Source organism: Chiloscyllium punctatum, chromosome 1 (genome assembly GCF_047496795.1).
Source record: "Chiloscyllium punctatum isolate Juve2018m chromosome 1, sChiPun1.3, whole genome shotgun sequence".
Taxonomy (NCBI): domain Eukaryota; kingdom Metazoa; phylum Chordata; class Chondrichthyes; order Orectolobiformes; family Hemiscylliidae; genus Chiloscyllium; species Chiloscyllium punctatum.
This window is the reverse complement of record NC_092739.1, coordinates 165,162,232-165,190,109: the sequence shown is the minus strand read 5'-3', so window position 1 is coordinate 165,190,109 and position 27,878 is coordinate 165,162,232. Positions and strand designations below refer to the sequence as shown.

The 27,878-nt window shown below is 41.9% G+C and overlaps 1 protein-coding gene across 1 annotated transcript in view; it reads right to left on the bottom strand.

Moving 5' to 3' along the window:
- LOC140481584 (sideroflexin-5-like) overlaps positions 1-27,878 on the bottom strand; it is a 327,308-nt gene that overhangs the window by 31,710 nt on the left and 267,720 nt on the right. The window contains exon 13 of the mRNA XM_072578021.1: positions 22,083-22,200. Within this exon, the coding sequence (XP_072434122.1) occupies positions 22,083-22,200 (118 nt within the window). The remainder of the gene's footprint in view (positions 1-22,082; positions 22,201-27,878) is intronic.

The following is a 27,878-nucleotide window of genomic DNA, read 5'->3' as shown; positions in this document are numbered from 1 at the left end:
TATTCACCTATCAGTACCTCACCACTTTGCCCCTCTCCCAACCCATAACCCTCCACCCCTCTCTTTATCTCCAGTTTCCCCTATCCCCACCCCCATTCCTGAAGAAGGGTTATACCCGAAATGTTGACTTCTCCACCTCCTGATGCTGCCGGGCTTGCTGTGTTCTTCCAACCTTCTGATTCTGCAGGATTCCAGCAACAGCAGCTGTTTGCCTATTCTGAGGGTTGGTGCAGACTCAGTGGACCGAATGGCCTCTTTCCATACTGTAGGGATTCTATGTCCTCCTCACTTCCACCATTGGCTGACTCACATACTGAGCAAGGAGAACATTTTCTTTGTAAGGATTGATATGGACCAGACTGAACGTCATCAAAATGTATTAAAAAAGATAGCCTAGACCTTAACTTTTTCTTATTTTTAAAGACAAGTGTGAGACGTTGCGTTCCGGATGAAATTTGATTAATCAAACTACCAGGCTTGAAGCAAAACACACTTTATTCCTACACTATAGTTAAAATACAAACAAAAGAAAGAAGACTTGAAATAACAACTCCTTTGCAACACTTAGCAGAATAATAGATTATTTAACAACTAAACAGCAACTGTTTCAATATAGTAACAATCCATAAACACACCCTTGGCAAAAGCAAATTCAGTAAAAAATTCTCTCCATTTAGATAATAAGTTGCCTTTTTATTCTTCCATCCAAAATGGAGGATAACCTCATGTTAAATTCAATTTACCAAAATTTGGCCCATTCACCTAACTTATCCATATCCTGTGTAAATTTATTATTTCTTATTTCAGATTACTGTCCTGTATATTTCAGTGTCATCTGCTGAAGCATCATCCATTTCAGGACTGAACCCTGTGGCACCCCACAAGTTACATTTTATCAGCCAGAAAAAGACCTATTTATTCCGACTCTCTGCTTTCTGTTGGTCTGCCAATCCTCCATCTAAGTTAACAAATTACCCCTAACCCGATGTGATCTTACCATGTGTACTAACTTCCTTTAGGGGAGGAAACTGCTGGTCTTGCGTCGTCTGACCTACGTGTGACTCCAGACCTACAGCCAGTGTGGTTGACTCTTAAGCTGATCTCTGGGCAATAAATGCTGGCCTAGCCAGCGATGCCCTCATTCCATGAATGAATAAAAAGATCTGCAGTCCTGCCATATTTATTTGTGAATGGAGGTGGGCAATTAAACAACTCAGTGGAACAGGAGACTCAACAAATATCCCCATTCTCAATAATGGAAGAGTCTAGCACATCAGTGCAAAAGATAAGGCTGAGGCATTTGCAGCAATCTTCAGCCAGAAGTGCTGAGTGGATGAACCATGCCTGCCTTTTCCAGTAGTCCCCAGCATTACAGAGACTTTAATCAATTTGATTCACTTTGCATGATATCAAGAAACAGTTAGGGGAACTGGATACTGCAAAGGCTATGGATCCTGACAACATTCTGGCAACAGAATAGAACAGCAATTTGTTGTAATGTGTAAAGTTTTATTAGTCGCCATACTACAGCATGTAAATTAATGATAGAATTCATGATAGAAGTCAATAGAACTGAAGACTTGTGCTCCAGAACGTGCCACTCCCCTATCCAAGCTCTTCCAGCATGGTTACAAGACTGGCATCAACACATGTTGAAAATTTCCCAAGTATGCCTTGGACACAAAAAGCAGGACAAATCTAATCCGATCAAATACTGCCCCCTCAGTTATTCTCGATTATCTGTAAAGGTGTTATCAACAGTGCTATCTATCAAGCAGCACTTGCTCAGCAATAACCTGCTCAGTGACGCCCAGTTTGGGATCCACCAGGACCACTCAGCTCCTGACCTCATTACAGCCTTGGTTCAAACATGGACAAAACAGCTGAATTTCAGAGGGGAGGTGTAAGTAACAGCCCTTGACATCAAAGCCACATTTGACTAAGTATAACAAAACTGGAATCATTGGGTATCAGAGTATAAATTTCCGCTGATACATATTTCAGAGGTACTTATTTCAGTAAGGCGTTTGATAAGGTTCCCCACGATAGGCTATTGCACAAGGTACAGAGACATGGGATTGAGGGTGATTTAACGGTTTGGATCAGAAATTGGCTAGCTAGTCCTACCGAGTAAGTCTCACTACAAGGTGGTTTAAACAGCTCTCCTGAATACATTTTAAGAATTCCATCCCTCTAACCTTTTCACATTTTGTCTATTCCAGTTATTATTGAAATCCGTATTAGCATCGCCCAATTACTTTTGCACTTCTCTGAGATACAGTTCTCTGGCATACAGTTCTGGTCACTGCATTATAGGAAGGATGTGGAAGCTTTGGAAAGGGTTCAGAGGTGATTTACTAGGATGTTGCCTGGTATGGAGGGAAGTTCTTATGAGGAAACGCTGAGGAACTTGAGGCTGTTTTCGCTGGAGAGAAGAAGGTTGAGAGGTAACTTAATTGAGTCATATAAGATAATCAGAGGGTTAGACAGGGTGGGCAGTGAGAGCCTTTTTCCTCAGATGGTGATGGCTAGCATGAGGGGGAATAGCTTTAAATTTAGGGGTGTTAGGTATAGGACAGATGTCAGAGGTAGTTTCTTCACTCAGAGAGTAGTAGGAGTGTGGAATACACTGTCTGCAACAGTAGTAGACTTGCCAATTTTAAGGACATTTAAAAGGCCATTGGATAGTCATATAGACAAGAATGGAATTGTGCAGGTTGGATGGGCTTCAGATTGGTTCCACAGGTTGATGCAACATCGTGGGCCGAAGGGCTGTACTGCGCTGTCATGTTCTATGCTCTGTGTTCTATATGAAGATGGTTGTTGTTCTTGGAGGTCAGTCATCTCAGCTCCAGGACATCTCTGCACGTGTTCCTCATGGGTAGTGTTTAGGCCTAACCATCTTCAGTTGCTTCATCATAAGGTCAGAGGGGGAACAACTGCACAATGTTCAGTGCCATTCATGATTCCTTAGATACTATGTCCATGTTCAAATGCAGCAAAATCTGGAAATATCCAGGCTTAGGTTGACATACAGTAAGTAACTACGTCAGGCCATGACTGTTTCCAATAAGACACAATCTAATCATCATCCCTTGCCTTTCAATGGAACTCCCACTATCAACATCCTGGGGATTATCATTGAACAGAAACTTAACTGGACTCGCTACTTAAACACTGTGTCTAACAAGAACAGGTCAGAGGCTAGGAATATTGTGGTGAGTAACTCACCTCCTGGTTCCCTAAAGACTGTCCATCATCTACAAGACACAAGTCAGGAGTTTGATAGAATACTCTACATGCCTGTATGGGTGCAGGTCTAATAATACTCAAGAAGCTTGAAACTATCCAAGAGAAAGCAGCCCACTTGATTGGCACCACATCCACAAGCATCCACTCCCTCCACCACCTACATTCAGCAGCAGCAGAGTGTACTACCTACAAGATGTGGTGCCGAAATTCACCAAATATCCTTAATAGCATCTTCAGTCCTCACACTCACTTCCATCTCAAACAACAAGGGCAGCAGACATATGAGAACACCAAATTCCCCTCTAAGCCACTCACCATTATGACTTGGAAATATATCGCCATTCCTTCGTTGTCACTGGGCCAAAATCCTGGAATTTCTTCTCTAGTGCATCTGCGAGTCAACCTACAGCAGGTGGACTGCAGCGGTTCATGAAAGCCACTCACCCCCTCCTTCTCAAGGTTAACTAGGTGATAAATGCTGGTCAGCCACCCTGCCCACAACTGAATAAGAAAAAGGACCTTGAAGATTGCTGTGCAATTCAATAAGGTTCTGGTTGATTTTCTACCTCAGTGCCACCGTCTTGCACCATGCTTAATTTTCAAGAGATGAGGGAAGAGTGTTAGAAAAGTAGTTGATGACAATCTGCTGTCTCCCAAAATGTTGGCTACGCTCAATGAGGCTTTGCACAGGTGTGCAGTCCTTTCGTTTCTCCAGGTCAGTGAATATTCTGTTTGTATTATACACATGTAGCACTGCATAGAGGCCTAGCTTACGTGAAAGCACACAGATTTGGAGGAAGACTCCTACTTGCTTTCTGGGCACATTGCTATTAACTTGCACGAAGATGCTCTCACTAGCTGTCGTGAGGACAGACACCTGCGGAGCAATAGCTGTTGTAGTGCTGAAACAACTCTCGTTTTTTTGTGAGTCATTAGGTACTGACTTGATTAACCTTTAATGTACTGTCTGCTCACTGCTGGGTTGACGGCTTGCACAGTGCTGAAAACAAATTGAATAAAAGAAACAAAACCGATTGCTTTGCGCCTGGATCTGGCTTGGTGACGGATTTGGGTTTTTTTTTTACAGATCTTCTTTCCTCTTCTCCAGAAGGCGTTGGCTCCTTGCTGGGGTACAGTTCCACCGATGCCAAGTACTCTCAGTTGCCTCACCCAACAACCCGCTCCTCACATGAAGGAAAAGACTTGCATTTATATAGTGTCTTTCACTACCTTTAGAATTTTGAGGGAGCTAGGATAAGAACAGAAAGGAACAGATGTTCATCCTGATAGAATGTATTAAAAATGGGTGAAAGGATACTCATGTGTTTGTATAAACCCTGGCATTGAATAGCTTGGCCGAATGGCTTGTTTCTACACTGTAAATTTTATTTAATTGAGTATTTTTGGAGTCTGCTTCCTATTATAATGCAGGTATTCTGCAGTTTCCAAGCAGAATTAGCCCACAAACAATAATGTGGCAAATGACCAGATAATCTGATACAATTATTTTTAAAAATTCATTTACAACATGTGGGCATCAATGGCTAGACAGCATGTATTGCCTATTCCTAATTGCCATGGAGAAAATGGTGGTGAGCCATCAACATGAACCACTGCAGTCCATATGTTGGGGATATAGAATTCCAGGATTTAGCTCCAGGATGGTGAAGGAATGATGATATAGTTCCAAATCAGGATGGTGTGTGGTTGGGAGGGGAACTTGCATATGGTGGTGTTTCCATGTGTTTGCTGTCCTTTTCCTTCCAGGCAGTAAAGGTTTGCAGGTTTGGAAGATGCTATCAAAGGAACACTGGTGAGTTATTGCACTGTATCTTATAAATAATATATACTGCTGTCTCTATCAGTGATAGTAATGCCATTGAATGTCAAGAGATGATGGACAGATTCTCTCTTGCTTGAGAATGGTTCACTGTCTGGTACTAGAGTGATATGAATGACACGTGCCACTTATCAGTGTGAATCTGAATACTGTCCAGGCTGTTTTAGTATCTGAGGAGTTACAAATCATTACAAAACATTGTAGAACCATCAGTGAACATCTCTACTTCTGACCTTATGATGGAGGGAAACTGATGAAACAGCTTTTGAAATAGAATTCAAGGCAAACAATAAGTGTCAGTGAAACCTCAAGAAAGAACTTAGTGGTCTGGATCCATTAGGAGATGATTGATATTTTTAACCAGCCCTATTGAATCACGTCATGGGTTAAGCTACCTTTGATGCCAAACACAAGGTTTAAATTGGTTGTATTAAGTGACACATACATACTGATACTAAATAACATACAAACTTTAAATCTACATGGCACAGACTCAAGGACTAGGGTTTTTCTCTATTTCACTTTCCAATATTAGGTTGAAAATTAAGAAGGCTGAGAAGCCTGAATCATTCCCACACTTATACACTGTTATCCAAATATGCACATTTATCACGATTGCTAATGTACATTCTCACACAGATTCTCCTGCCAAATACTTGCTACATACAGTTGGAGACCTGAAGTATAAAGATGAAGTGTTTAAGATAAGGCTTCTCTCTCATTAGAGAGAAAAGTGATTTAACCTGAGAGTCGCCACATCTCAGGTAAGGAGAGTTTGAGAAGGAGAGCCTTTTCTTGGTAACTTCAGCTGATGTGGGAATTGAACTTAGGCTGTTGACCTTACTCAATATTGCTGACTAGCCACCGAAGTTAACCAGTCCTTTAACAACAGAAAGCAGGTTCAACTAGGGCAAATGCATCTTGCAGCTGCTGAATTTTTGGTATTGAACTGAGGAATTGCATCTTGGCCTTGGAGGAGATACAGATTCACAGGTAGTTAAAAAGGTTAAATGTTGAGGTCAGGTTGAATAAATGTAGCTTTTACTGGCTTCAGTTTCTGAGGCTGAGGTCTTTCAAAATGTAAAAGAATTCCATGTTGTCGACTGGAAGAAACTATATCCTGGTGGGACAACCTAGAATGAAGGGATCCAACTGTAGAGCTATTAATTCAGAGTGAAATCAGGAAGCACTCTTTCAGATAAAGAAAAGTGGAAATTGGAATAAATCCAGTGAGGCTAGTATACCATCACCAAGTCATCCCTATTTACACGCAGAAAATCCTTAGCACTGATCCAGCTCCCTCAGAGCTAGCTTTCAGAGTGAACAAAACCTCTGATATTCTGTCTTTATCTGTCAGCCAGGGCTTCCTGATTGGATCAGATTAACAGCTCCAATCAGGAAACTCATATTCTTTAAGGTTCACTTGGCTGACCGCGTTATGATCACTACATTCCTCCCCCTCTGAGTCTGAGGACATGGGCTTGTTCTTTTTGTTTGTAGCTCCTCCTGAGGTGTTTCAGCACTGGGTCAGGTTCCTCTGACTCTGCTTCTGGTACAGGTGGTGTGTAAAGCATTGTAGCTCACTTGCATCTGGAGCATCTCGGAAAAAGTTAATTCTCTTCGTCAGGCGGCAAAGGCGGTGATATCTGCCGAGCCCATTTCAGGTTCTGAGGTAGCTTCAGCGTTTCACGGGGAGGAGAACCCATGGATTCCGGAACACACCGAAAGGCAGTTTTGCTTCTGCATCATTTGCGAGTTTGCAGCTTTCATATGTTCCATGTGCTTGTTCAGGACCATTGCACCTACCCAAACTATACGTCACAAGACCTGACCTTGCGTTGACCATGACCTTTACCCATACAGGACATTCCCATGGTTCTGAAGTAAACTATCTCACTCGCTTAGTGGAGTCATGTGTCCAGCATTGGCATTCATGATGCTGTTTCACCTTTAACCCCAGGTCTGGGAAGTTGAGAATTAAACTGGTGTGGAATCTTCTCCCCATTAGCAACTCTGATGGAGCTATCCCTATAGTCACATGAGGGCTGGTCCTGAAATAAAATAGGAACCGCAACAGTTTGATGTCCATTGAAGCTGCAGGCTATTTCTTTAAGCCTGCCTTCAAAGTTTGGACTGCTCTTTCTGCCACACCATTAGATGATGGAAGGTATGGAGCTGTTCTTATACTCAAACTCCCTGCTGGTAAAGGATGGTCCATTATCTGTGAACAACACTTCCAGGAGTCTGTGTACTGCAAAAGATGCACACAGGTCTTCTATCATCATCCAAATGAACTCTTTGCTTTGAGTGGGCATCCACAATGTCGAAGGACATTGAGCCCATGAAAAGATCAGTATAGTTGATATGTAACTGAGTCCTGGTTTTACCTAGCCATTCCCATGAATGTGGGGGAGCTGCTGGCCTGTTGACAGCTACTTTTCCTTGTTGACACTCTGGGCACTGCCCCACCAACATAGCTACGTCTGCAACCAATCCTAGCCACTAAACATACTTCTCACCAACATCTGTATTTTGATGTCCCCTGGAAAGCCTGCTGGAATTCAGCCAGTATCTAGCAGCGACCTTTGCTTGGGACAATCACTCTTGCTCCCCATAACAATATGTGGTCCTCCCCTGTGGTCTTGTCTCTCCAGGTCCAAAAAGATTTCAATTATGGTTGTGATGGCCCTTTGGTTTTTCCCATCACTATCAACTGTTTCAGTTTTGCCAGAAACAGATCTTTCTGTATCCAAAGTCTGATATTGTCAGCTGTGACTGAAAACCATTGCAGACTCTTCCAGTGGCGGTACCACCAGTCGTGTATCTGCTAGTGGGAGGTGGCTCAGTGCGTCTACATTTGCTTCTTGGCCGCCGGATGTTGTTCCAACTGTAATTATAAGCACTTAGTATTACAGTGAATTCTGCCTGAACCTATGGGTGACACTGCTCAGTTCTCTTTTAAGTAGACTTAGCAGGGGTTTGTGGTCCATTATTATTACAAATTTATGTCTGTAAAGATATTGGTGGAACCTTCTAACTCCAAATTTGACCACCAAACCATCCTTCTCTATCTGGGCATATTTACACTCTGCATTAGCCAAAGTCCTGGATGAATATGCTATTGGGTGTTCCTCTCCATTGGACCACCTATGAACTAACATTACCTGATACTGTACAGGGAGGCATTGCATATCAGTACTAGATCTCACTTGGGACCACAGTGTGCCAACACCTTAGAGGATGATAGCTGTTTCTTGATTTCCCTGAAAGCTATGGCTTGGCTATATGACCATTTCCAAGGCTGACCTTTTTTTAAAAGAGTTAATGCAAAGGTGCCAGGATGGATGTCAGAGGAGGCTTGGGTTTATAATGTTCCTTAACTAAATCTGTCAACTTGTGAGAGGTTTTAATATCTGATGCCTCAGCGAGGGAGCAAGTGTGATTGTCCCAAGCAAAGGTCGCTGCCAGATACTGGCTGAATTCCAGCAGGCTTTCCAGGGGACATTAAAATATAGATGATGGTGAGAAGTATGTTTAGTGGCCAGGATTGGTTGCAGGTCCACAAGCTGACACGCGAATTACTCACTGCTCTTCATCTGCTGCAATGTAATTTGCCCAGAAAAAAAACATGCATTCTTTCCTCTTACTGAGGCTAGTCTTAGATGGCAGTGTCGAACGAGTCAAGCTTCCCAAATAAGGGCATGATGCCAGAAATGCTTACCCCACCTCAAGGACAATTGTTGTGAATGACTTTCTTTAGGAGTGTGCTTTTCACTTCTTGCCACTGAAATAATTCCATAGAGGTTGGTATACCATCACCAAGTCACCCTTTATTTACACGTGGAAAGTCCTTGACCCTGATCCAGCTCCCTCAGAGGCAGCTCTCAGAGTGAACAGAACCTCTGACATCCCTGTTTATATCTGTCAGCTAGGGCTCCCTGATTGGACCAGATTAACAGCCCCAATCAGGGAACTAATATTCTATGATGTTCACCTGGCTGACCTTGTTACAATCACTACAGAAATCAGGAAGTCTTTCCTTGAAAGGACATAAGATTTTGGGGGTCAAGTGCACTTTTCAACACAGTGAATGAACAATTTTATTACGTAAACGATGAAAGGCAAGAAAATGAAATTGAATTTAATTGACTATTGGAACAGGCTTTAGGGATTGAATGGCTCACTGTGCTTATCATGCAGCCGCTGGTGGTTCTGGCTTTTCTTCTGATCTCAAATGTTTACTCTTTCAATTTTCAATTCAATATAGCAATTTATTAATAAAGGAACTTTTATTACAATGCTCCCCACATTTGATGTTTTTTAAAAGCATCAAATCTGCTTCCCAAAATGTTGATTTTGCTGAAATGTTGGTTATGTAGCTGCCTATTCACACACAACAAAATCCCACAAAATGCAATTGGCCAGTTAATAACTTTCTAGCAGTATGGGATAAGGCAGAAATGTTGAGGACGTTTAGACAACCCCTTGCCGTTCCTTCAGTAATGACAAGGAATCTTTAATATCCACCTGAACTATCTGCAAAGAACAGTACTGACAATGCTACACAGGAAACACCAGTTTAGATTAAATACATGAATCCCTGGAGGGGAGCCTGAATCTACAAGCTACTGATTCAGAGGCCACTGCCACCACTGAACCAAACTGAGACTTGGTTAGACCAAAATGCTGGAGGTGGGGAAAAAAAATCACATCAGTAAAATCAGAAGTCAGAATACTTCCTGAATGAGGCAAAAAAAATTGCATAATCAAAGACAAGAATTTGAATAAACAAGAAACATGGAGCTTTCTACAGAATTTTCTTTCAATCGTCGTCTCTGCAGTTTGTCTGTGCTCTGTCCAGCCCCTAAGGCATCATTAGGGAACTGGCCATGTGCCAACTCCAGCAATACCCCTGCACATTCCTCTTCACACCTTTCCCGATGAGGGGAGAGAAGTGATTAGCAGTGACAAACAAGGCATCTGCTTCCCTATCAGCGGTGTCTCACGCTCCAAAGCTTGACAATGCCTCCAGCTCCACAGGTCCTAGCTGGCTTCCTACACCAACCCCAGCTGGGACCAAAGCACCATTTGTTCATCACCTAGCCCGTACGACTGAGAAAAAAAACACAAGAAAAGAAAATTTCCCCATAAAAAGAATTAGCACCACTAATTTACGCTAAGTGAATAACTCATTCTCAGTAATTGTTGGTCAAGGTTATAATGTGAGTGAATGGATCTAATGACCTGTTTATACTGCATAAATGCTTCCAGTGACTGTATAACTCAGTTTCATGTATGTAGAATGTGTAATTTGTAACGTGTGATGCATTTCAAGACTGACAAAAGCACTGGTACAATTCTGCACACCTAAACCTTGTGCATCCGGTGTTGCACATGAACCTTTACCATTCTGGAAAGCAAGCATGCATGGGGTTGCTGTGAAGAAGCTACAAAAGTTAGCAGTTAGAAGGGGCAAACTCATTGCTACCATCTCCCTGATACTGGTTGGAAACAAAGGGAATGTGGATCACAGAACCAGTGTTAGTACTAGTTCTCTGTCTCCATGATTCTTTTGCTGCGATTAGGAGCATGCGTTTGGTCAATTTATGCTGATAAATAAAACTGCCCTTAGTCTGCTAATGGCATAGCTGGTTTATCAGGTTGCTATACTTACACCCCAAACTAAATGCCTCAGTCACAGTGCCTCTTGCACAATATATCTATGGCCCTGGTGTTTTGCTGGTCTCTGGTAGTGAAATCAAGCTATACTTCACATGTTGGCAGATGTCAAACTTTCCCTTGACCTTTTTGAGGTCTTGCAAAGTGTAAAAATAGGTGCCGGTAATGTTTATTCCAACCACCAAATACACCTGCAGTCAGGTGGTTTACATTTCTTTATTAAACCTACATCTGAGCTGCAGACTTGCCAACATAAACCAAATCCCCTTCAGCTTCTAAGTGATATTCTTGCTAAAACCTACCTGACTTAGAGTTACTCGGCTCAAAATGAGGAGCCTCCAAACACATTTGCAATCTTTGGAATTACTGAACTTCTCATACTGTCATTTTTCTGGTATGCATTGAGATTCCTTGTTTTATCAATCTCCTTTCCCGCTCCCTGGAAGTCTCGCATTCAGTGATCACTAGTCTGTGCTTCAAACAGCTTTAAGTAGCAGTGTTGCTACAGTAGAGGGTGATATAAAGTAAGGTGGGAGAAGACTCATGTGGAGCATAAACATCACATTAGACATGATTTTTGCAGAGCACTTATCCATTGGCATTTGTGGGTGATTGCTATACACAAACTGACTACTGCATTTCTTATATTGCCACAGCAACTTCATTGGGAAGCTATGAACCATTTTGAGCATCATATGCCAAGTCTCCACTTCTCCTTCTAAAAGAATTATCATCTGTGGTTCTTCCTGCGCCTTCAGCAGTCATTCCTCCTCAATTCTTTCTCAAGCTCATTTGTGCATTTAATTGTTTTCAATGTCACGTGAAATTGATTTAAGACTGGTCTCTGATGTTGGGAACCCCAGGAGGAGTCTGGTAAGATCCATCTAGCATTTGTTGTGACTATCTAGCCTTGTCTTTTGCTAATATTCAGGATGGGGTTGTTTATAGAACTTTGTCTCAGATTCAATCTTGCCTAATCGTTCACCACGTTCACTACCATTCCCAACCAGCCATGAGAAGGTAAAAGACATTGAATATGATTTGTTTGTCTCAGGACTGCATAGCTCAGTCTGTAGCGTGCTGCTTCTGCTTTTTAGTAGCATGTCATTTTGTGCTATAGCTTCATCAGATTGGCACCGTTTCTTTATGTATAACTGGTGCTATAGCTGCTACATTCTTTTCAACTTCTCATTGAAATAGTGGTGGTGATTTGCCTTGGAGGTGATGATGCAGTCAGGACATGAGACTACAATTTTAATAATAACGTCAGGAGAAGATAAGTGGGGCACGGTTGCTCAGTGATGAGCACTGCTGCCTCATAGTGTCAGGGACCCGGGTTCGATTCCAGCATCGGGCGACTGTCTGTGTGGAGTTTGCACATTCTCCCCATGTCTGCATGGGTTTCCTCCAGGTACAGGTTAGGTGAATTGGCCATACTAAATTGCCCATAGTGCTCAGGGATGTGTAGGTTAGGTGCATTAGTCAGGGGTTAATGTAGAGTAATAGGGCAAGGAAATGGGTTTGGGCGAGATAGTCTTTGGAGGGTCAGTGTGGACTTGTTGGGCAGAAGAGCCTGTTTCCACCCTGTAGGGATTCTTTTAAAAGAACTACAATGGTGTGGCACTGAAGTCACACACAAGCCAGAGCAGGTAATGCAGGTTCTCTTTTCTACAGTAATTTACTGAATCCTAGAGTTCATGAGGGCCAGTTAACGCAGTTGATTGGACAGCCAGTTAGCAATACAGATTGATGCGTACATTACAAGACCTGGTGGCGGCAGCAGCAGCAGCTGCATGGGGAATGTGGGCCCGAAGCAAACTCATGGCACGGTGCGGTATCGGTGGCATCTAACATTAGTGAGGTCCATCAAGGACTCATAATGGTGAGGGCATTGGTAAAGGTGAGATGATGCCGAAGAGTGGCAACTTTTGTTCCAGTGGCAGTGACACGGCAAAAGGCACCTGTGCCTGGCAACAAGGCCCAGAGCCCACGATGGAGCACTGAACAAGAAGGACTGTGAAGTTGGACACTTTGTTTCTTCACTTCTTCATTTTTCTGCCTTTATATTCTATGTTTTAGTATATTTTTTTCAGGGTTTTATAGTGCTGGAGAGTGGCAACACTACAACACTTTCCATTGCATTTTGTAACAAGATTCACATGACAATAACTAAATCAAATCAAGTCAACTCAAAAGATGTTGAAGGTCACTTGCTGACACCACAGAAAATATTTTGTTTATAAAGTACAGAAGAGGGACTGGCCATCATAGAACCATCATGAGAGCAAGACAGGATTAAATGTGTGAAAAATAATTTCTTCTGATTACTGCTACAATACTACCCTGGATGAATGAGTCCAAAGAAGTGAATTACACTATGAAATACTCCCTGCCTCCTCTACCATCCAGAATCAGTACAGTATAGAATAAGCCTTTTAGTTATCAAGTATGTACCACCCCAGCTACATTAAATCTGCACTGGCCCCACTTTCCTATGCCTTCACTCAGAGCCTGTGGAATTTGTTCCCACAGATTGCAATTGAGGCCAAAGTATTGAATATTTTCAAGAAGGAGTTAGATATAGTTCTTCACACTAAAAGGATCAAAGGATATGGTCGAAAGCAGTAACAGGGTATTGAGTTGGATGATTGGCCATGATCATATTGAATGGTGGAGCAGGTTTGAAGGACCCAAGTGCCTACTGGTGCTCCTATTTACTATGTCTATGCTTCCACCACTAGAACCATAGCACTTTTAAAAATACTTAGCCAATTACTTTTTAAAGATTGCGAGCTTATCCATCTCTATTATCCTCCTAGGCAATACATTCCAGATCCTCAATACCCCCTGGGTGTAAAAAGGTTTTCTTTAAATTCTGTCTAAACCTCCTCCCTTTCACCTTAAAATTATACCTCCTCATTATTGACCCTTCAATTTAGGGGAATAGCTACACTGTAAAAGGGTGTAGAAAGACATGGTCAGCAGGTGCCAGGAACACCACTGCCTGAAAGATCCTCTCTGAGCTTTAATCTTCCTGACTTGGGCTTATTTTGCATTCATCTTTGCTGGATCACAAGAAAACAAGAATTAGCAGCAGGACAAGAATATTCTGTGCCTCTGAACCTACTCCACAATTCAATAAGATTATGACTGATCTGTGGTCTAATTCCAGATGCCTGTCTTGGGGCTATATCCCTTAATATTCTTGCTTAGTAAAAGATTGTCTATTTCAGATTTAAATTTAACAACTGAATTAGCACTGATTGCCACTTGACAAAAAGAAATCTAAATTTCCATTGCTCTTTGTGTGTAGAAGTAGCTCTCACCTCTCCTGAATGGCCTGGCCCTAATTCCTAGACTATGTTGCCTAGTTCCAGAATCTTCAACCAGTGGAAACAGTTTATCTTGCTCTACTTTGTCTTTTCCTGTTAATATTCTGAAAACCTTGATTAGATCACCCACTAACCTTCTAATGTCTATAGAATAAAGGCCTAATTTGTCTAATCCCTCATCATAATTAATCCCTGAATTCCAGGTATCATTATTGTAAACATGCATTGTACTCCCTCCAGAGACAAAACATCCTTCCTAAGATGTGGTGCCCAAATCTGTTCACAGAACTGTAAGTGGGATCCAACTAAAGTTTTTTCTAACTACAGCATAACATCTGAATTCTTATGCTCTAGCCCTTTAGATAAAGTCCAGTATTGCATTAGCCTTCCTGACTATTTCTGCACCTGTTTGTGGCATTTTAAAATGATATGTACCCGAACCCCCAAGATTCATTGGTCATCCAAATTTGACTACCCTTGCAATAAATGCCAAAATTCAATATTTTTGCCAAATTATTTGCTGAACCTGTGTGATTTTCTTTGTAGTTTTTTTTTCAGCCAGAACACTCAGATCTTTCTGTAGAGTCTGGCTATCTTTCTCCATTCAAATAAAATGCTGCTTCTCTGTTCTAGTCAGTGTGGACAAGTTCAGTTTTTCCACAAGTTACTCCATTATTATCCAATTTACACTGTGCCTAGGTGCATGTGACAATATCAAATAAAATTAAAATTAAATTAAATCTGCCAAGTTTTTACTTACTAACCTATCTTACCTAAATTTCTTTGTTGTGTCTGTATGACCTTCTTGACAACTTGAATTCCAGCCATTGTATCATGAGTAAATTTCATTACTAGACATACAGTCCCTCCATCTAAATTGTTGATATAAAAGTTGAATAGTTCTAGATTTAATTTAATTTAATATTGTCATTTGTACCTAGGTACAGTGAAAAGTGGACAATGTTGCCACATTCCGGCGCTACCTTGGATTATAGTATATTTCGGAATAAACTGTATAAATTGTAAAATATTGAATAAATTAATATTAAATTGATATTACTAAAACTGAAACAGCTTCAAAAGTTCACCTTTCCCTCTCTGTAGACTTCACCCTTTTTGCTCCTCCAGACACTGCTGTCTGACATTCCACACTGGGGTCCTGGTAATGTGCTCCTTTCCTGCCACCACTGGCAGAATAGTTGAGACTGGAACTCCTGACAACATTGTGAGTGTACCTTCACTACATGGACTGCAGTGGTTCAGGAAGGCAGCTTTCTACCACCTTCCCAAAGGCAATAGGGAAACAGCAAGAAAAGCTGACTATGGTAGTGATGCCCTCACCCTGTGAGGAATATATATATATAAAAAAGAACATCTTGAGCATTCTGCCAACCAGAATTCTATTTTGTTTTGCTGCAGTTCCCTTCATCATAATGTGCAATGAAATCACCTTTCCAGCAGTGTGTTTGCTTGACATGCTGCCTTTTCGACTTGGCAGTGACAATGACTGTCCTTCCCAGCATCCCACACATCCCTCGTTCTTTCTTTTCCTTTCTTTCCCTCCATCATACTGCTACTGACCTCTCCCGAACCCTGCCAAAGATAAGTACTAATTTAAAAGGTGTGCTGCTAGGCAGATATGTCTTGATTTTAAGGACCTATTTTTTAAGGAAGCTAACTGGTGTGATTTCCTGCTTGTCGAAGACTTACTTGGCAAACACCTGGTTTCACTCGGGGTAGTGTCTGAGTGTAAAGGAAAGGCCAAAGGCTAAATAAACAGCATTCTGAAGTGTCTTTTCATCAGGAAGCACTGACTGGGCCTTTGAATGTTTGTTGCTGTTTTTCTCTGTAACAGCTGCTCCAGGTAGAGATAGCATCAAACAGCAATTTTTCTTTTAAACTGCTTGTTTTGTGTGAATTTTAATAAGTACAGAAACATAAAGATCTAGATACAGTTTTCAGAAATGACACCATTGTGAATATAGGTTCAATATTTCTCTTGCGTGAATATTATGTCTTTCATAGTGAGGACCATTAGTAGTAGGGACAGGAGAACATCTGATTTTGAGTATCTGATGAAACGATCCCAGTGTGGATACACCATAGATTACATGCAGAATTCTACTTTGTCTCATCACACATTCCCAGGACAGGTATAGCATGGGATTGAATACAGAGTAAATATCCCTCTATGCTGTCCATCAATTACTCTCAGGTCAGGTACATACTGAGCAGATAACTCTTGTCCTGTAAATTAAGAGGCGTTCCCTGTAGCTGCTGAGCCATAGTCTGGGTGAATTAACCAAGCTTCATGTGGTTACACAGTGAGTGACCGTCACCCTACTGAATAAGCAGGAAGTCCTTGGAGATGCACACTGCGTAAGTATAACCCAGCTGAACAAACAGGAACCCCATATGGTTTCTCAGCGAGTGACTCTTATTCTTTTGAATAAACACAGAATCTGTACAGTTACGCATTTGACATCCTGCTTTACAGAATCAGTGTAACGATACAGTAGGTAATTAAACAAAGTGAATTTTTAATTAACATGCATCTGATGGTGAAACAGTTTCTTTAAAAGAGGTTCTGAAGTTTGGATTAAAGGATGGCACTTGCTTATCAGAAAGTCCTAAGTTTGGAAATAGTCACAAACATCACATGGCTTCAGCATCTGGGGTTCGATGGGGAGGAATTATACAGGATTCATGTTTTTAGTAACTGACCAATGAAGGAATGCGTGTTCAATATAATTTTGATTATAGGATTGGTCTTGACTGTGATGCACAGTTACATAGCACTTATTGTTGTCCTCATTTGAAGAATAGGCATTACAGTGAAGTGAAGTGTGATAATGCAACTCATGGAGCTGATGTTCAGAATGAATCAGCACCATCAGGCTAAGTGAGTAAAAGGGAAACATTAGAAAACACACAATGATAATAAAACTACATTACAATGTTTTTAACAGAATGGTGTGCTACCTCCATCATAGCAATTCCCTTTGTCTCAAACAACTATCACAAAGCTGGTATTTTCATTAAGTCAAGATGTTTTTAAAAAGTGAATAGATTCTGATTCTGGGATTCCTGAACTCGTTCCTGGGATTTCCAGTTTTTTGAGATTGCTTTTGAGGGTGTTGGTTGGTCCTGCTTGTACATCTTTGCCAAGTATACCTGACCTGGATGATGGGATAATCATGTCCTAGCAATTTTCACTGAAACACATCAACATTTAACAGTCATGGCTCACAGCATCTCAGATGTGTCATGAACCATGGAAACACAGAAAATAGGTGCAGGAGTAGGCCATTCGGCCCCTTTGAGTCTGCACCACCATTTAGTACGACCATGGCTGATCATGCAATCTCAGTATCCTATTCCCACCCTCACCCATACACCTTGATCTCTTTAGCTGCAAGGGCCATGTCCAGCTCCCTCTTGAATCTATCTAATAAACTGGCCCCCACAGCTTCCTGTGGGAGAGAATTCCATAGATTCATAACTCTCTGAGTGAAGAAATTCTTCCTCATCTCAGTCCTGGATGGGATTACCCCTTATTCTTAGACAGTGACCCTTAGTTCTGGACTTCCCTAACATTGGGAACATTCTTCCACATCTAGTTTGTCCAGTCCCATCAGGACTTAAATGTTTCTATAAGATCCCCTTTCATTCTGCTAAATTCCAGCTGACTCAGTCTTTCCACATATGTCAATACAAGCCCAGCCAATCCAAATGTCAAGATTTGTGATAGAGGAGATTGTGTCCCTATGTTGGACATTAATGCAGGGTTGGGCGGGGGTGGGGGGCGCGTTTGATTAAATTAAATTTCCTACAGTGTGGAAACAGGCCATTTGGCCCAACACGTCACATTGACCTTCCGAAGAGTAACCCACCCAGACCCATTTCCCTATTTACCCCTGATAAATGTGCCAAACACCTGGGCAATTTAGCATGGCCAATTCACCTTACCAGCACATCTTTGGACTGTGGGAGGAAACCAGTGTACCCGGAGGAAACCCACACAGACACGGGGAGAATGTGCAAACAGACAGTCACCCAAGGCTGGAATCAAACCCGGGTCCCTGGCGCTGTGAGGCAGCAGAGGTAACCACTGAGCCACCATGCTGCCTTCGGGATGGAAGATGGAAGAGGTGGGATGGGAAAGGTGGTGTTCCTATGTTGGACAATAGCATAGATGGTGTATAAATAATCATGGTGTGCAAGAGGGAATAGTTTGAAAGGTCTTCCTCATGCTTTTCCATGGCAGGCCATGTCCTCCCATCAATCAAACATAGCTCCTCATGCTATACCATGGTATTGTATGCCTAATCACCTATTGTACGCTTCATAGAAATAATCAACCCTATAGTGACAGTAGGGATATAAAAGAGAACTTTAAGAAAACCAGTCAATGCATGCATTACTTTCCACTTCCTTTAAAAAAAAACTGCTTATACAACAACCTAATAGAGGCATCAATAATGCAGACCCTTTAAATTATCAATAAGAGAAGCTGCAAGCACTTGAAAACTCAGAGCACAGAAATCCATTTGTCTAGTAACAAAGAGGATTTATAAGGGCAGAGCAGTAGATGTGATCTATGTGGACTTCAGTAAGGCATTCGACAATGTTCCCCATGGGACACTGATTAGCAAGGTTAGATCTCATGAAATACAGGGAGAACTAGCCATTTGGATACAGAACTGGCTCAAAGGTAGAAGACCTCAAAGGTGGTGGTGGAGGGTTGTTTTTCAGACTGGAGGCCTGTGACCAGTGGAGTGCCTCAAGGATCAGTGCTGGGTCCTCTACTTTTTGTCATATACATAAATGATTTGGATGTGAGCATAAGAGGTACAGTTAGTAAGTTTGCAGATGACACCAAAATTAGAGGTGTAATGGACAGCGAAGAGGGTTACCTCAGATTACAACAGGGTCTTGACCAGATGGGCCAATGGGCTGAGAAGTGGCAGATGGAGTTTACTTCAGATAAATGCGAGGTGCTGCATTTTGGGAAAGCAAATCTTAGCAGGACTTATACACTTAATGGTAAGGTCCTAGGGAGTGTTGCCGAACGCCTTACTGAAGTCCATATAGATCACATCTACCGCTCTGCCCTCATCAATCCTCTTTGTTACTTCCTGAAAAAACTTAATCAAGTTTGTGAGACATGACTTCCCACACACAAAGCCATGTTGACTATCCCTAATCAGTTCTTGCCTTTCCAAATACATGTACATCCTGTCCTTCAGAATTCGCTCCAACAACTTGCCCACCACCGACGTCAGGTTCACTGGTCACTGGCTTGTCCTTACCACCCTTCTTAAACAGTGGCACCACGTTAGCCTACTCCAGTCATCCAACACCTCACTTGTGACTATTGATGATACAAATATCTCAGCAAGAGGCCCAGCAATCACTTCTCTACTTTCCCACAGAGTTCTAGGGTACACCTGATCAAGTCCTGGAGATTTATCTACCTTTACCTGCTTCAAGACATTCAGCACCTCTGTAATATGGACATTTTTAAAGTTGTCACCATCTATTTCTTTACATTCTATATCTTCCATATCCTTTTCCACAGTAAGTACTGATGAAAAATTCTCATTTAGTATCTCCCCCATTTTCTGCAGTTCCACACAAAGGCCGCTTTGCTGATTCTCTCCCTAGTTACCTTTTTGTCCTCAATGTATTTAGAACAAAGAACAAAGAAAATTTACAGCCCAGGAACAGGCCCTTCGGCCCTCCAAGCCCGAGCCGATCCAAATGTACTGTCTAAACCTGTCGGTCAATTCCTAAGCATCTGTATCCCTCTGCTCCCCACCTACTCATGCATCTGTCCAGATGCATCTTAAATGAATCTACCGTGCCTGCCTCTACCACCTCTGCTGGCAATGCGTTCCAGACACCCACCACCCTCTGTGTGAAGTTCTTGCCGTGTATATCCCCCTTAAACTTTCCACCTCTCACCTTGAAAGGGTCACCTCTCGTTATTGAATCCTTAACCCTGGGAAAAAGCTTGTCTCTATCCACCCTAGCTGTACCCTTCATGATTTTGTAAACCTCAATCAGGTCCCCCCTCAATCTCCTTTTTTCTAATGAAAATAAACCTTACCTACTCAACCTCCCTTCATAGCTAGCACCTTCCATGCCAGGCAACACCTTTGTAAACCTTTTCTGCACCCTCTCCAAAGCGTCCACATCCTTTTGGTAATGTGGCATCCAGAACTATACACAGTATTCTAAATGCAGCCGAACCAATGTCTTGCACAATTTTAACATGACTTGCCAGCTCTTATACTCAATACCCCGTCCAATAAAGGCAAGCATACTATATGCCTTCTTTACCACTCTATCCACCTGTGCAGCAACCTTCAGGGTACAATGAACTCTCATTCCCAGATCTCTCTGCCCATCAAATTTTCCCAAGGCTCTTCCATTCATTGTATAATTCGCTCTAGAATTAGACTTGCCTAACTGCATTACCTCACATTTGTCTGGATTGAAAGCCATCTGCCACTTTTCTGCCCAACTCTCCAGTCTATGTATGTCCTCCTGTATTCTCTGACAGTCCCTTATGCTTTCTGCTACTCCACCAATCTTTGGGACATCTGCAAACTTGCTGATCATACCAACAGTGCCCTTTTCTAGATCATTTATATATATTAGCAATTATGTATATTTGTAAAAACTCTTTGGATTCTCCTTAATTCTGTTTGCCAAAGCTATCTCATGTCCCCTTTTTGCCCTCCTGATTCCCTCTTAAGAATACTCCTACTTCCTCTATACTCTAAGGATTCACTTGATCTATCCTGTCTATACCTTACATAAGCTTCCTTCTTTTTCTTAACCAAACCCTCAATTTCTTTAGTCATCCAGCATTCCCTATACCTACCAGCCTTCCCTTTCACCCTAACAGGTATATACTTTCTCTGGATTCTCGTTATCTCATTTCTGAAGGCTTTCCATTTTCCAGCCATCCCTTTACCTGCGAACATCTGCCCTCAATCAGCTTTCGAAAGTTCTTGCTTAATACTGTCAAAATTGGCCTTTCTTCAATTTAGAACTTCAAGCATAAATGAAACAGGGAGAGAGGTATACACTTCTTAGCAGATGGGAGGAGTTACAGGCATAGGGAGGAGTGAGACCACTTAAACACAAGGCTGAGGAGTGACACACAGTCAGCTAATTCTCTGTTTGCATTATTTAGTAAAAACCTGGTGCAGCACATTATTCTCTTGTACAATGGTAATAACTTAGGTTCACATGGTTGACTGATGTACTCCGTCAAATTAAAACCAGGTGGTGATGTGAGAAGTGATCAGGCTGCAGTGATTTCCGCTAGCTCTGCTTGGAGGGTATCAGAGGTTAAGTTGGATTTCTATATGGATCAACCTGTTCAGACTCTCCAATGAACAGTGGACAGGTGGGAAAGAATAGCAGAATGCACCAATACAACAAATCAATGAGGACACAAGTGCAGGTCGAGGACAGAATTTAATGATCTTTGGGAAAAGATATATGGTCGATGACAATTTTGGCAGCTTTTCGGAAGTCTCACTTCATCATAACTGCAGTCTCAGAGACTGTGCCCTTTTCTGTGAACAATGAAGTGTGAAGCAAGTTTAATTACAGGTTCTGATTAACTGTGTCATACAATGTCTGATAGGTGGAGAGCAACATTTTATCACTGGATTACTGGTTTGATAATGCCTAATTAACAGTGATCTCAGTAAGACTGCATTTCACAATTATTTTCATTCTGCCTTATGGTTTCATGGGTGTCAGTATCTCGTTGGCCACTAATTCAGCCTCAGGTACAGCAGCTCTCAACACTATTCCATTGAACACTCCCGCGACAGGTACAGCACAGAATACAGAGTAAAGCTCCTTCTGCATGATGCATTGCATGTCACAAGGAAATCCTCACTGGTAGCTACTTGCAGTAAAATTAGATACCTTAACTATCTTAATTTACTGACCTCTGACATTTGCGGGAAGAGGCTGATGGCAACAGGCAGTGCAAATCCAAATGCGGCCAGGCACACGAGACTATGCATAGGGAGTATCAATCTTGGATGTCCCTTGAGTATCCATGTTCTGCGTAGAAAGGTAAAAAGGTAAGTATCATTCTTGCCTCCCTTTCATTGCTTAAATATGGAGGCTATATATTTTCCCTAACTTTGTCCTGTTTTTTTTCTGTTGCATCTTACAGATGATACAACCCTTGAAAGTATCATGAACTGTGAGGAGGAAAGTGTAGAACTTCAAAAGGACAGATAGGTTGATGGACTGGGTGGAAATGTGGCAGATAAAAGTTAATACAAGTGATTCATTCTGATGGGTAGAAATGTGCATAAATGATTAAGGTGACAAGACAAGTTGAAACAGTGATTAATAAAGTATCTAGTATGCTCAGCCTTATTATAGGGACATTAAAGCACAGAAATTATGTTTAACATGCATAGAATACTGCTTTGCCCTCAATTGCAGCACTGCATCCTGGTTTGCTCGCCACACTTTAGGAAGTTGTGAAGACATTAGACAGAGAAAATATTCACAAAGATGGTTCCAGGGATGAGGAACTTAATTTACACAAATAGATTGGAGAAGTTGGGTTTATTCTCCTTGGAAAAGGTTGAGAGGTAGAGGTGTTCAAATCATGAGCATCTGGATACAACAAATAGGAAGAAAGTGTTTCCACTCGCGGAAGAATCGAGAACCAGATTTAAGGTAATTGGCAAAAAAAACTGGAGATATAAATAAAAACTTTATCCTGCAGCGAGTTGGTAGGCACATTCAATTGATGCCATCAAGACAGAATTAGATTATTATCTGAAAAGGAAGAATGTGCAAGAGGCAAATACAGGGTAAAAGCACTAAATGATTTGTTCCCTCAGAATGCCAGCACGAACACAATGGGTAGAATGTAACCATTCGATGATTCAACATCTTATTTATATTTATGTCATTATAAGTAACACCAAGGGAGTTCTGCCGCATGCCTGCAGTGGAAATATTGTCCATATCCAGAATCTAAACCCAGTTCCTCCAGCACTTCAGCTATTACTGTTTCAAAAAGAGAGGAGCACCTTTTACAGCTAATCCCTTTGCGTCTATTCTAACTTCAGAGAATACATTTCTGTAAACTGTCCGCATCAACCACCCCAGCGCAGGTACATCACAGCATTAGATACAGAGAAATCTTCCTTGTATTGTCCCATTAAACACTTCCAGGTACAGCATGGCATTAGATAGAGTCAAATTCTCTTTACTCTGTCCCCATCTAATGCATCCAGAACAGGGTTAGAAACAAAGTAAAGCTTCCTTTAAACTGTTCCAATATATGGCCAGATAGGTGCAATGGCAAAGTGGTAATATCATTGGACTAGTAATCCAGGACACCAGCCTAATGTTCTAGAGAACCCTGGATGCTAAGGCATGTTCAGGAGTGGATTAGGAATTAGAAAGGGCTTATGGTAGATATCAAAGGCTCAAACGATCTGTTGCACTAGAGGACAATATAAAGTGCAGTGGGTCACTTCAAAAAGAAATTAGGTGAGTGAAGAGGGGACATGGAAAACACTGGTGGGTAAACTTAAGGGAAACCTAAAGGTATTTCATATACTATGGGCAAGAGAATAACCAGAGAAAAAGTAGAACCAATTCAGGACTAAAATGGCAACTTATGTGTGGAGCTGGAAGACAGAACTGCAATTTTAAAACAGTATTTTGTATTTGTGTTCACAGTGGAAAAAATGATGAAGGTATAGAAATCAGGGAGTAGGCTGACAATGCACAAGAATGACTTAGAATTGAGAGAAAGTGAGAGTGAGAGAGAGACAGAGTGAGAGAGAGAGTGAGAGAGAGAGAGTGAGGGAGAGAGAAGATATTCTTGATTTCAGCAGACTTTATAGTGGATGAGATGAGATGAAATCTGCAGTGATTATAAACTGGTCAGCTAGCTAGACCGCATGGAATTTAAGTTCCCTGATTCTGGCCGTTAATTTCATCCAAACAAGGAGCCCTGGCTGACATGAAAAACGTCGAGTGTCAGAAATACTAACTCTGGTACCTTTCTCTGTATGAGGCAGTCCTATAGTCAAGGACTGCTATTCATGTGTAAATAAAGAGTGACTTGGTGATGGGATAGGGGCCTCTGAAAAATTATTTCAGATGTGGCAAATGTAAAGCATAATCCTGAAGGAACTTGGTCACAACAATTGACTTTGAATTGGGGTAAGCATTTCTCACATCATGCCTTTGTTTGAGAAGCTTGACTTGTTTGGCCCTGCATCGATGAGGACTGGGCCCAGAATGTGGAAAGAATGCATTATTTTTTCTGGGCAATTAACACTGGGGCAGGCAAGAAACGAGAAATTCTCCTGACAGCCTGTGAAGCTGCAGCTTTTTGCGTCATTAGGAGCTTAGCTTTCCCTAAGGCGCCAGATACTAAAACCTTTCAAAAATTAACTCATATAGTTAGGGAATAGTATGACCCCAAGTCCCATCTAAGACACCATTGCTTTTACTCGGCAATTCAAGAACCAGGAAATCTACATGAGGATTTTTGACTAGCTTAAGGTGATGGGCAGTAGTCTGTGAATTTGGTTCAACCCTTAATGAGATGCTTAGAGACTGTCTGGTATGTGGGATTAATAATGTAATTATACAAAAATCCAACTGGACTTCAAACAGACACCACAACTGTCTTCATCATTGGAAAATGTGGCAAGTGGAGCAGGAAGTTGCAAAGTATTCCAATGAAGAGTGCAGGCAACAGCAAAATCTCAAAACAAAGCTAAGTCTTGGCCAAATGGTTACAATTTCGGTTCTGAGGAAGAGTTGCTCAACCTGAAATGTTAACTCTAATTTCTCCTCTCAGATGCTGCCAGACCTGCTGAGCTTTTCCAGCAATTTCTGTTTTTGTTTGTGGTTAAAGTTTCTTCAGGATCCAGGCTGGTAAGCCATTGCAGTAGTTGGTGGTATGCGGACTCGAGTCAGCAAAAGGGTCCTACTCGTCCTAAACTGAATAAGCTAACTCACAGGCCAGTGCCCAGGAGAGTTCATACTTATGGAAAGTCCACCTACATTTCGTTAAATTGCTGAGCAACATCAAAATCAGAACCAATCAACTTAAGTGTTTGGTTAAATGGTCATTCAGTTTGCATGGAGGTTGATACCGCAGTGGCTGTATCAGCAATTGTAGAACCAGCTTTTAATAAAATTTGGCCTGGACTCCAGCCTTTAATTTTGCACAAGACGTCAGGTAGACTGAGAACCTATAGTGGTGAACCTTTACCAATTAAGAGTACAACTTTGCTTCCTGACTGGGACGGTTAATCTGGTTTAATCAGGCAGCCCTGGCTGTGTCAGACATCCTGGTCACTCTGAGAGCTGGCTCTGAGGAAGCTGGATCAGTGTCTAGGACTCGGCATGTGTAAATAAAGGGTGATCATCTTAGTGATGCTACTTTGAACTGCCTCCTCAAAGTACTTCAGGTATAGTCTCACTAGCCTCTTGTACAGTTTTAGAAAAGCTTTGGTACTCTTATATTCCATCCCCTTAAGCCAATAATTCATTTGCTTTCCTCATTGCCTGCTGGCCATACCTTAAATGGACTTCAATCAACATTAGTGTGAGGCGATGCATTGGGACAGGACAAACAAACAAGGCAAGGGAATATATGATGAATGGTAAAATCCTGGGAAGCATAAATAGTGTAGTGAGGATGGATATAAACCTATAAGACAATGATTTGGATTGGCTAATACCCTAGTTTTGGAAGTAGCAGAAGGGCAAAAGAGAGAAGATGGGGAACAGTGTAAATGAATTGATGCAACACTTCAGCATTGACAGTGAACAAGGAAATGGCTGCCTTCCAACAGGCAAGAAAAAGTTAAGGATAGAGTTAAATTGTATGTATATAAATGCGAAGAGTATGGTGAACAAAACTAGGGAATTGGAAGCAGAAATTGCTCTAAGGGGACATGATAAAGCAGCATAAATAGAAGCATGGCTCAAACCAGAACAGGACTGGATGCTGAACATCCAGGTTATAAGGTTTTTAGTAAAAACAGAGTGGATAAAAAGAGAGCTTTTAAAAAATCCAGGAACTCAGCTCATGTTCTGGGGACCTGGGTTTGAATCCAACCATAGCAGGTAGAGGAATTTTAATTCAATAAAGAATATCTGGAATTAAGATTCCAATGATGACCATTAAACTATTATTGATTGTTGGAAAACCCCATCTAGCTCACTGACGTCTTTCAGAGAAGGAAATCTGCCATCTTCACCTGGTCTGGCCTACACCTGACTCCAGACCCAAAGAAATATGGTTGACTCTGAAATGATAAAGGGATTATGCCTAAAGCGTTGACTGTCCTGCTCCTCATGTGCTGCCTGGCCTGCTGCGCTTTTCTAGTGCCACACTTTTCGACTTTGACTCTGAAGTGGTCTAGCAAGCTCCTCAGTTGTATGAATTGCTATGAAGTATCAACAAAAAAAGAAAACCAGATGGACCACGCGGCATTGACCCATGTACAGGAAAAGACATTAGCAGAAACAGCCCTGTCCACCCTGCAAAGTCCTCCTTACTAACATCTGGGAGTTAATGCCAAAAGCAACAGCCTGACATAGTCATACTGACAGAATCATACCCTACAGATAATGTCCCAGACACCATCAGTACTATCCCTCGATATGTCCTGTCCCACTGGCAGGACAGGCCCAGTAGAAGTGGCAGGACAGTGATGTACAGTCAGGAGGGAGTTGCCCTGTGAGTCTCCAACACTGACTCTGGATGCCATGAAGCCTCAAGGCTTGAGGCTAAACATGGGCAAGGAAATGTCCTGCTGATTACCATCCACTATCCTCCCTCAGCTGATGAATCAGTACTCTCTATATTGAACAATACTTGGAAGAAGCATTGAGGGCACAAAATTATTCTGGGTGGGGGCATTTCCATATTTGCCACCAACAGTGGCTCGGCAACAGCACTATTGATCGAGCTGGTAGGGTCCTAAAGGACATAGCTGCTGGACTAGGTCAGCAGCAGGTGGTGAGGGAACCAACAAGAGGGAAAAACATACTTGACCTCATCTTTATCGAACTGCTGACTGCAGATGCATTAGAAGGAATGACCACCTTACAGACCTTGTAGAGACAAAATCCAGCCTTCATGTTGTGAATACCTTCCATCCTGTTGTACGGCACTATCACTATGCTAAATGGGATTGAATTCAAACAGACGTAGTAAGTCAAGAAGACTGGGCATCCACAAGGGGCAGCGGAATATACCCCAGCAGCAGAACTTACTCCAGCAAAATCTGCAACCACATGGCCTAGTACACCCTCCACTCAACCATTACCATCAAGCCAGGGCATCAACCCCTGTATCAATTGAGAATTCAGGAGGGTTTGTTAGGAGCAGCACTAGGCATACATAAAAATGAGATGTCAACATGGTGAAGTGAGCAAACATGATTACATGCATGCCAAACAGCATGAGCAGCAAATGATAGATTGAGTGAAGTGATCACACAACCACAAGTCAGATGTAAGTTCTGCAATCCTGCCACATCCAATTGTGAATAGTGATGGACAATTAAACAACTTACTGGAGGAGGAGAAGGCTCCACAAATATCCCCATCCTCAATGATAGAATAGTCCAAAATCTAAGTGCAAAAGACAAGTCATTTGGAGCAATCTTCAGCCAGAACTGCCAAATGAATGATCTATCTTAGCCTCCTCCAGTGGTCTTCAGCATTACAGATGC